A 10,235-nucleotide genomic window follows, 5' to 3' on the forward strand; every position below is an offset into this window, starting at 1 on the left:
TCGATTTGAGTGTACAGTCCTGTACAGTTAGTACAGTACGGTACAGTGAGTAGTGGACTGTCGTCCACAATACAGGGTGCCGACTGCCGAGTCAACTACGGAATGGAACGGAACGCGGATGCGCACTTCAGCTTCTGGCGGAATGCGCCTGCGTACTTCGGCATTCCGTCAAAGCGTGTAAAATAGAGAACATGGTACTGTACGTACTGTACTCCGTGTACAGTACTGTACTGTACTGTACTGTACAGTACTATACAATATACAGTACATAGTACTGTACGTATTAGTACGTCCGCATGTCCGTCGTACAGTACAGTACAAGAAATAATTGAATATTGATAATAATAATAATAATGATAATAACTCTATTGTTATTATTGACAATACAGTACAGTACTGTACAGTACAACTCTACAATCTGCCGTACTGTACAGTATTTGCCAGATTCTGATTGAGAGTTGTACTGTACTGTACTGTACAGTACTGTACTGTACAGTACAGTACAGTACACAAAACACTGTACAGTACATGTACTGTAAACTTGTACAGTACTGCACCGTACGAACCTTCAGTACGGTTGTTCATAGCCATTACAATACTGTGTGTTAGTGTGAACTCTACAGTCAAGAACACACAATGTACAGTACGTAACAGTGTACTGTACACTGTACTGTCAGTACGGTAGCAAACAAAGACAAAAGTTGGTGAACGTCAAACGCAAATGACGGATAATCCAAATCATACCAATCAATTGGAGCCATTTCGATGGTACAGTAGGATGTACGGATGGACGTCGGCGTGAGTATCGATCTCCTACAGCACCTTGATGACGTCAAGAGGTCAAAAGACCGTCATGTGAGCGTTGGTGCTCGTCTTGTGATCGTGGTGCAGCAGTGTCACTGCACTTTGGCCGTGACGCATACTGCTTATATAAACTGCAACGCCTCGGTTGGTTGATAACAGCTCCCTCGGTCCTGGCCATCAGCTTGCTTCGTTGTCACGACTACTTTTGCAAAACCAGTGCTAGGTAAGTGATATTGGATTGAAAGTAGATTCTACTGTACAACGGATTTAAAATTGAAACGGTTGTAAAGGATACTCTTGTATCCAAGTGTAGAAATTCTCTTGCTGATTGCTTTTTTGTCGTTGCAACAGAACCATACCATGACTTCAATGCTGCCTATTTTAGCTTGCTTTGCCTTTTTGGCCTTTGTCACGCAAGCGTTTCCTGGAAACCAGGATATCGTCCATCATTTACCTGGACTGCCAAATCAGCCCAGTTTTAAGCATTATTCTGGCTACTTGAATGGATTAAAAACCAACAAATTGCATTATTGGTTTGTCGAAGCAGTCAAGAATCCATCCGATGCTCCGTTACTGTTATGGTTGAACGGTGGACCAGGTTGCAGCTCATTGGATGGTTTCCTCTCCGAACATGGACCTTTCGCTGTCAAGCCTGACGGCAAAACGTTATACTATCGCCCAACTTCATGGAATAAATTTGCTAATGTCTTGTATTTAGAATCACCATCTGGTGTTGGCTTTTCTTATAATAGCAACAAAGATTACATTTGGGATGATGATAGTGTTGCTATGAATAATTTCGTTGCCTTGAAGGACTTTTTCAGGCGATTTCCACAATTTGTCAAGAATGATTTTTTTATCACTGGTGAAAGTTATGGAGGCATTTACGTTCCTACATTGACCCTTTTAGCCAAAAATGATTCATCCATGAACTTGAAAGGATTTGCTGTTGGTAATGGTATGAGTAGTTATAGACTCAATGATGACTCGTTGATCTATTTTGGATACTATCATGGTCTATTTGGTACTGGACTATGGAAAATTTTACATCGTGATTGTTGCACTAATGGCGTATGCAATTTCCATAATCCTACCAGTATGAAATGTGTAGAAGCCGTGAATGAGGCCATGGGTTTCATTAACAACGATTTGGATGTTTACAATGTCTATGCAGACTGTTACCATAGTACATCGAAAAGTATCCGTCTTCGAGTCGCTTTGTCAAACCTTTTCAGACACTATAAAAAATTTCACCAGCGTCTTCAAGCAGTGAATGGAGGCTTGCCATGTGTGAACACTACTGCTGAAACGGTTTATTTCAACAGTATGAACGTCAAAAAAGCTCTACATATTCCGTCAGGTTTGCCTCCATGGTCCATCTGTAACTTGAAGATCAATGTTCAATATCATCGAACTTATCAACATACCATTACTATTTACCCCAAGTTGATTACCAGCCTGAGAGGTTTATTGTATAACGGTGACATTGATATGGCCTGCAACTTTTTAATGGAAGAATGGTCTATCGATTCGCTCAATTTAACTGTGACTAAGCCACGCCAAGCTTGGTACTATAATGATTTTGATGGTAAACAAGTTGGTGGTTATGTCATACGCTATAAGAATTTCGATTATGCCACTGTTCGTGGATCTGGTCATATGGCACCTCAAGATAAACCTGTACCCACATTCCAGTTACTGAAAAATTTCATCTTTAATAAGCCCTACAGTAATCCTAATGAGCCTTAAATAGTATTTTTTCCCATTTTTCGAATCGATAGTAAATTCAGTGTTGTAATTCTAGTGTTACTAAGTAATTTTCAAATAATTTTTTTGAAAACCGATCTATCATCCATGTTGTGCTTGTAAAAAGTTCAATGTGCATTGATACTTGCAAACAAATGCATCTTTATATAATAAGTAGTATATATATACGATTATACATATGTAGAAATGTAAAATAGCCGATGCCTTAACCATTTATTATCAAGTTGTATTTCTGGTTATCACGACTTCAAGATGGTGAACTACTTGCTCATTGTTAAGGATCAATTAATAAATTGAAAAATTTTATCTAGACTGTATAGAAAAGATTCATCGTTACAATGACTATACTCAATTTAAATGTATGTCATGATTTTATTTGAGGTGTTTAATAAATTTTTATACTTTTTATACAGCCATATAGTTGTACAGAATTGATCGATGAATGCATGCCATTGGTATTTTATTTCTAATCCGGTTAATGTGCATTGCAGCGATATTGTATTCTACTCACATAGGGTATTTGATCTATTTATTTACTTACATTAATTTGACGGGTGTAGTGCTAAACACTATATGTAATTTGCAGTGATTTGTATAGTACAGTAGAAAGCGTTATAGTAGCCAACTTTAATCCCGAGCTATCAATTCTGATTTTCACTCTTAATATACTGTATTTCCCTTGCACCAAGTGAGCATCCAAGCGCTGTGGTTTTGTTTACTATTACTAATTACGACAGCAAAAGAATCATAGTCATTAGCCAATCGGCAATTACATTCACTACAGTATGTTTCATTTCTTTTCTAAATGATGCATATCTGATATTAAAAATTGCTTCTATTCATGACAAGATTTCTGAACCTACAATTACTTCAAAAGGAATCAATATCGTAGCTACAATAATGGAATCTACCCGAAATTGTCCAATATTTGGTACGCCGAAGGAGCTGGATAATTATGTTCTACCGAAGATAGAAGATGTTGTCCGATTTTATGATTACATCAAAACTAATGGCAACAAAGCTAAAATAGTTGATATCGAAAACGGTTGCCAGCATGACATTATTAAATATGTAGCGGAACAAGTTGCAGCAGCATGGATACTAGCTTCTATCCCAATCATACCTCATAAAGAAGTAGTAGAAAGAGTTAGCATGTATATTAAGGAACGACAGATTTTAGTATTAGTACCCAATGCCGATCAAAATAATCTCATATATCAGCGGAAGATAGATCAATTCTGGAATAATTCGCAAAAGCTGTTTGATATATGCACTTGCCAATGTCTATCAGAAATGGTATGCCAACATAGAAATAATCAGCGCGTTTCAAAAAAGCGAAAAGATTTTCTGTTGGATCAGCGTACAGATCGTAAATTAACCGATGATAGAATTCAATACAAAAATGGCAAAGTTATGCGTCCTGGTGAAATACGAAAGCGACGTAATGTTTCGAATGAAATTATGTGTATACTAAGCTCTAATTTTGAACAATTGCGTCAATCGGCTTCTGAAAAAAATGATAGGAAATCTTATAAATCCGATAGTTGCTATACTGACTGTGTTAAAAGAAAAGGGTACCATCTACGTCGGCATGCAGCTCGACGCCAAGCAAAGCTCATCAAATTACATAAGAAATTACTTAATTCAGATAGCGAAAACTATCAGGCTAATGAAAAAAAGCTCAATCCTGATTTTTTAGGATCAAGCGATGTATCCAGTAAAGGCGGTATGAAAATAGATGATTCAGACGTAAATGCATCGGAAGATACTTGGCATCCTTCTCCTAAAGGTAAGTTAGGAGCTAATAAATTACGGGCCTCACCTTTTGCAGGCGCTGTCATAGTAAATCAGTTACGAATTCCTTTGCCAGCATTAGCTCGAGAATGTGAACGTTATAATATATCAGACCGTAAAGGCGCTGCTATTGCAACTGCTGTCTTGCAAGATTTCAATATAGTCAATGAAAAGAACTTAAGTGGTGTCATAGATAGCAGTAAATTACGTCGAGAGCGTAAAAAATATCGCGACTCAATCGTAGTCAGTAATTTTGCTTTATCTAATTTATACTTTGATGGCAAAAGAGATAAGTGCATAGCAAATATACAAATGGGCAAGAAAAGATATCGAAGAGAAAAAATTGAAGAACATATTACAATGTTAAGTGAGCCAAATCATGAGTACATCGGCCATGTAACTCCCGTTCAAGGTAGCTCAAAATACATTGTAGATGCAATGATAGATTTTTTTCAGTCGAATCGTATTTTCATTGATGGTCTTCAAGTAATTGGTTGTGACGGAACTAATGTGAATATTGGCCCAAAAGGTGGAGTTATTCGTTTACTTGAAGAAAGATTAAATAAACCCATTCACTGGTTTGTCTGTTTATTGCATCTTAACGAGCTACCATTTCGGCGTCTTTTCCAGCAGCTTGACGCTGTAAATGAAGAAGTTGGATTGTATACAGGACCTATTGGAAAATCCATCTTTAATACACCATTTAATGCCAATCTAAGTTCAACTGATGGAATTTCTTTCCAAAAATTAAAATGTGACCTGCCTGAGTTTAAATCTATCGAAGAATTAAGTTGTGATCAAAAATATCTATATCAAATATGTACAGCAATCAGTAAAGGTTACTGTGAAATTGATTTGTCGCGTCGTTATCCAGGTAATATTTCCAATGCTAGATGGCTAACGACAGCAAATAGAATTCTACGAGTTTATATTGCGACTTCTACTCCAAGTAAATCGCTTCAAATAATCACAAATTATATCATCAAGGTTTACACTCCCTTGTGGTTTGCCATTAAAGCTAAACCGCAGTGTACATATGGACCTCGCCATTTTTTTCAACTTATTCGATTGTCAAGATTTCTCGCTTCTAATCAACAAAAAATAATTGATGAAGTTATTCAACGAAATGCTTACTTCGCCCATCCCGAAAATTTGCTGTTAGCAATGCTAACTGACGATGATAAATCACTTCGTGAGTCTGCATTTGAGAAGATTCTGTTTGCTCGTCGATATATCAAGAGGATAAATGTTCGGCAATTTAAGATTCCAAAGATAGATTTCAATGCTGCGAGTTATGCAGAAATGATTGACTGGCAGAGAGAAGCAATTACTGAGCCACCTCTGACCATGCCTTTATCAGAGTTAGAACTTCGTCAAATCGTGGAAACAGGTGATGATTCTCATTTTGATGCTTATCCATGCCATATGCAAGCAGTAGAACGAATAATTCGATTGGTGACGGCAGCTTCTACATCAGTTTATGGGTATGAGCGACGAGAAGGTTTAATCAGATCGACTTTGAAATCTAGAAAAATTACTAAGGGCTCGAGAAAAGCTGATTTCAAGTGCAGGTAATCTTAGTACCGCCTTAACTAGAAGCTAGAGCCTAGAGTTTTGTTGATTGTACCGTGCAAATTAATACTGCTATGGAATGAAATTATAAAACAACCTGATTGAACAGTAATTTACTAGAATATTTGAATTATATTTAAGGATACCATACTGCATCTATATAATTTCACATACTGAAATAGTAAACAAATACAAAAATTAAAGGCAAGGCCAAATTTGAAGCTAACTGTATTGAATCTACATTTTGGAGGATAATTAGTTATGGTGTATCTTTCTTCAGAAGTGACCGCTAACTCTAGGTTTCCTCTATCGAAAGACTTAAGCTACTGCCAAAATGGCCATATTTGTTTGTTTCTTTATTTGGGAGTCAATATGTTCCTGAAGTATAGTAAGAAATTCATTATAAGCATGATTATCCATCCCAACTAACATTTCGGTTTAAAAAGGTCGGCTTCTTAACCGATGTTGATAGATAAAAATTGCACAAAACAGCATTTATATTGTTATTGAGGGTTTGAGTATTAATTAACAGCTTTTAATATTATCCAATTTTCGTTAAATAAACTAAAAACTTAATGATATATATTACTATCTTGAATCACGCATGATAGCTGATTAAATAAAATTAATAATTAGTTGGTGTGACAGTGTTATATACTGTATTAGAGTAGAAATATTTATGTTAGGATAATTCTGTTAGCCTATCCTTATTTAGTTAACTTCTAATTTGGATATACTGCGTTTTAATATAGCATTGACTTTTTATGACAGTGACACATACACCCATACTGAAATTAATAGTTATAATAGGGAATGCAAATCATCTACTTACAGTTCGAATCATTGTGATTGTAACTTACTTATGGTAGATTGTAAACTATCGTGGAAATGTTTCGTGATAGGACATGTGTCACGGTACGCCGTTACTAATTAAGTAACTGTAAATTAATGAATGCTTATGAATAGATAAGATAAGGTTATGTGCTATGTTTTAATGCGCTTGTAGCTGATAATAGGATGATAGAAATGAGATAAAAATAGAAGTTGTTAGCAGTTAATTTACTGTAGGTTTATAAGGTATGTTAATCTCTAAAAATTGAGCTGTATATGGATGAAGGTTAAGCGTCTTAACACCTGATAGCTTGTAGCTATCTAAGTCTGAGAATATCGACATGTATATTTAGTAATGGTATTATACTAATTAATGTAACTTGTAAAGCATGAATTCTCTCTCGTTAATATTGGAATTCACTGTAGAAACCTATTTAAGCGCGTGTGTTTGTAGAATAAAAAAAGGTAATTGCTCAAGAAACGGCTAGGCTCATATCGTGAAGAATAGTGTAATAATTAGTCAGTTGTCTGTGGAGATCAGCCGAGAAATCGAGTTCTCAAATACTTCTCTCATAGAAACTAAAAGCACTGGGAGAAATAGCCCAAGTTTTAAGTAACTACACTAGAGTTCTTTACTTTCCTTTGCCACAAGTGAGGGTTGTGACAACATGTCGTAATCTGACTATTCTGCATTAGTCATCTAATGTCTATATTCGTAAATACTGTTGTCAGTATTAAGGGAGTCGTAGCTAAAACTAATATCTAATTCAGTAAATGATTCCAAAATTAATCGTACTAACTGTGACTCATGAGCTATTGAAGAAGAATATATAAATGCAGTATATCGTGTAATAAAGTAGATTCTCAAACTTAGAGTTTAACGTAAAATACGAGGCGTCAAAGTCTTTGTGTAGTCTGCTAGTAGAGCAAGAGGGTTTTTGATAGTGCAGATATCGTTCCTTGATACGTAATTCAAGGAATTAACTTATTGATCGTACATTACATTATCTTGTTGCAAAGCTGTTTTGTGACAAATACATTTTAGGAAAAGTGAAAGGATTACTTTTAATTAATTTTTAATTAATATTAGGTATCTACTTTCAATCATAAATATCTATCTATTTTTGTACCCTCATATAACAAACTAAAAGTCGAATCGTAAATTTAAAACTGATAACACGAATATGAGAATTTAATAATTAATTTAAAATAAATCTGTAATATAATTGTTTATTATTTACAGATGTTGTAGCGTTGTTAAGCCAAATAACGAATTCGACAAGCTTCGATTTTATTTCCACTGAGATATCTACTTCGTACCGAAAGTAAATAGTGCTACTCTTAATTTTTTCGAAAAGCGAAATTGTATCAAAGCTACGTAGTATAGTTACCGAAGCCATGGTTACAATTCGGTCGTAATGGTATTCTTAAAGTAGCCATCCGATAGTGTTTGAATTTTGTTAAGGTTGAGGCCTCTGTAATTGTAGATTATTCCGATACTTTTTGAATACTTTTAGTAGAAGTGCAGAATACAAAGCAATGTAACTGGCAATATATTTTTACTTAGTACAGTCTGCACTATCACGAGATGTGAATATATAGAGAACTATAATGATTTCTCGTAGAACTTACAAATTTTCTAGATATGGCAAGTTTTTAAAATCGTTTTTCGCCAATTCATGAATATGGTTTTCGCTTAGGATTCTTTAGTAATAGTATTAATAGCTTTGATTAGGCGAATCTTGAACGTAGAACTGAATTTATTTAAGAAAATAATGTATTAATAGATATTACTAGTACAAATTCACGTCGCTTTGCTGACGGTTTACGATAATTTACTTATTTGTTAATAATTAACTGATAGTATTACCATTCGATATTATTTATATCCCGGTAATAGCTAGGCACTACTATATTCACAGCTATGCTTCTAGAATACCACTTTTCAACAATGCATTCACGGATGAAATGCTATATTAAGATTAGTTAATGGTGCAAAGTACATAATTCATTTATTTAATTTGATTGTAATACAACAACTTTATGATATTTCTTGAACAAACCTAGTACCGTTAGAACATATCATTTTTTTCCCATGTAGTTTCAAGCTGTTTTATTTTTCAGTAGCAGGATAAGCTTGTGTTCTAATTACTCGCTAACAAATTTTTAAGACTTTTATAGACCTTATAAAGTTCATGTCTCTTACATGATTTTTAAACAAATTTCTGTAGGCAAAACTAATTTTAATAGTTAAATTATCGAGTTATTGAAATCAAAAATCAATTTCTTTAGAGTGTGTCTATCGTACTTTTTACTTCATTGTCATTTAATACAGCATGTATTTGTTTAGAAGATTCTTCGATATATCTTTAATTTGCCATAACTCTTTTAATAGACGATGTTATTACATTCCTTTGCTAGCCCTCACTTTGCGCTAAAAGCGCATTGCAACTCGAAGAAAATATGGACACTTTTACGGCTTTATCAGTGTTACGGAGCCATGCTCCGAAATATTAATTGCTATGTTAATTAAAATATCTCATTCAAATTATTGTTTGCTCCAGTAGCTTATTAGATATTAATGTTTATTAATAAGTACTTGTTATTGCCAAGGTATCAGAAAGTTCAATATTGTTGACGAGTCGGAGCTAATACGCTTAGTCAGTAAACGTTAATTAATAATACCTTAAGTGTAAGTCGCTATGTCAAGAATATTCACACGTGTACCATCGGCGTTGGCCGAGACTATAAAAAGCCGAGCACTAGCTTAGCTGCTCAGTTCCAGTCAGTCATTTGCAGGATCTTTTGACTAATTATTGCTAAGAATATTCTTACGTTTTTCTTTAGTACATTTTAAGACTAAGTTTAACGTTAATAAAGTGAAGTTTTTAAAACTATTACTCATTAGTAGCTTATTTGTGTAGCTGACAGTTAGTTCAACTACGGTAGGTCTCTAAGTTAGTTGGGAACACGAGTACTAGTGAAGATGGTGTTTAAGACCCGATTTCTTCTTACAAAGGAGATTTGTAATATCAAGTAATTCATAAATTGCTTACTTTTAATTTACCGTTACTATACGTATCTTTCAATAAAATATTAGATTTTTAATAAATTACTTGCAAAAATTATATAGTATCGGACAGTTTAAATTTAAAATAATACTGTGTCTAATAGTCTAAAAAAGACTGCAGTCACCTATATTGGGAGCAGATTAAGTTACTTTTGTTGCCTGCCATAGTCATGTTATACAAGACCGATTATATCGGACACAGCACGAGATAACCCCACAGCATTGAGTATGCATGCCAATGGACCGCAAATAACTAATGAGCTACTCATTATTGAGCCGGGCCTAATATTTTCTTTCTCAGCTATCTTATTCGTCCTTAAAATTATAATTGACATAAAATTAATATAACTTATCATGCTTCATGGCAACAGACGTGATATCTCGGACGGCCTTAAAT

General features: G+C 34.6%; 2 protein-coding genes across 2 annotated transcripts; both read left to right on the forward strand.

Moving 5' to 3' along the window:
• Positions 1-1,173: 1,173 nt before the first annotated feature.
• On the forward strand, positions 1,174-2,979 carry TRIADDRAFT_38444 (expressed hypothetical protein; the record flags this gene model as incomplete). The annotated part of the gene is made up of 1 exon (XM_002117474.1): positions 1,174-2,979. The coding sequence occupies one exon, from the start codon at positions 1,174-1,176 to the stop codon at positions 2,551-2,553; it is 1,380 nt and encodes a 459-aa protein (XP_002117510.1). The 3' UTR covers positions 2,554-2,979.
• A 492-nt stretch (positions 2,980-3,471) lies between these two features.
• Positions 3,472-5,940, forward strand: TRIADDRAFT_61538 (uncharacterized protein; the record flags this gene model as incomplete). The annotated part of the gene is made up of 1 exon (XM_002117475.1): positions 3,472-5,940. One exon carries the CDS (start codon positions 3,472-3,474, stop codon positions 5,938-5,940), a length of 2,469 nt encoding a protein of 822 aa, XP_002117511.1.
• Positions 5,941-10,235: the final 4,295 nt, after the last annotated feature.

This window comes from Trichoplax adhaerens, genomic scaffold, assembly GCF_000150275.1.
Source record: "Trichoplax adhaerens TRIADscaffold_25 genomic scaffold, whole genome shotgun sequence".
NCBI lineage: Eukaryota > Metazoa > Placozoa > Uniplacotomia > Trichoplacea > Trichoplacidae > Trichoplax > Trichoplax adhaerens.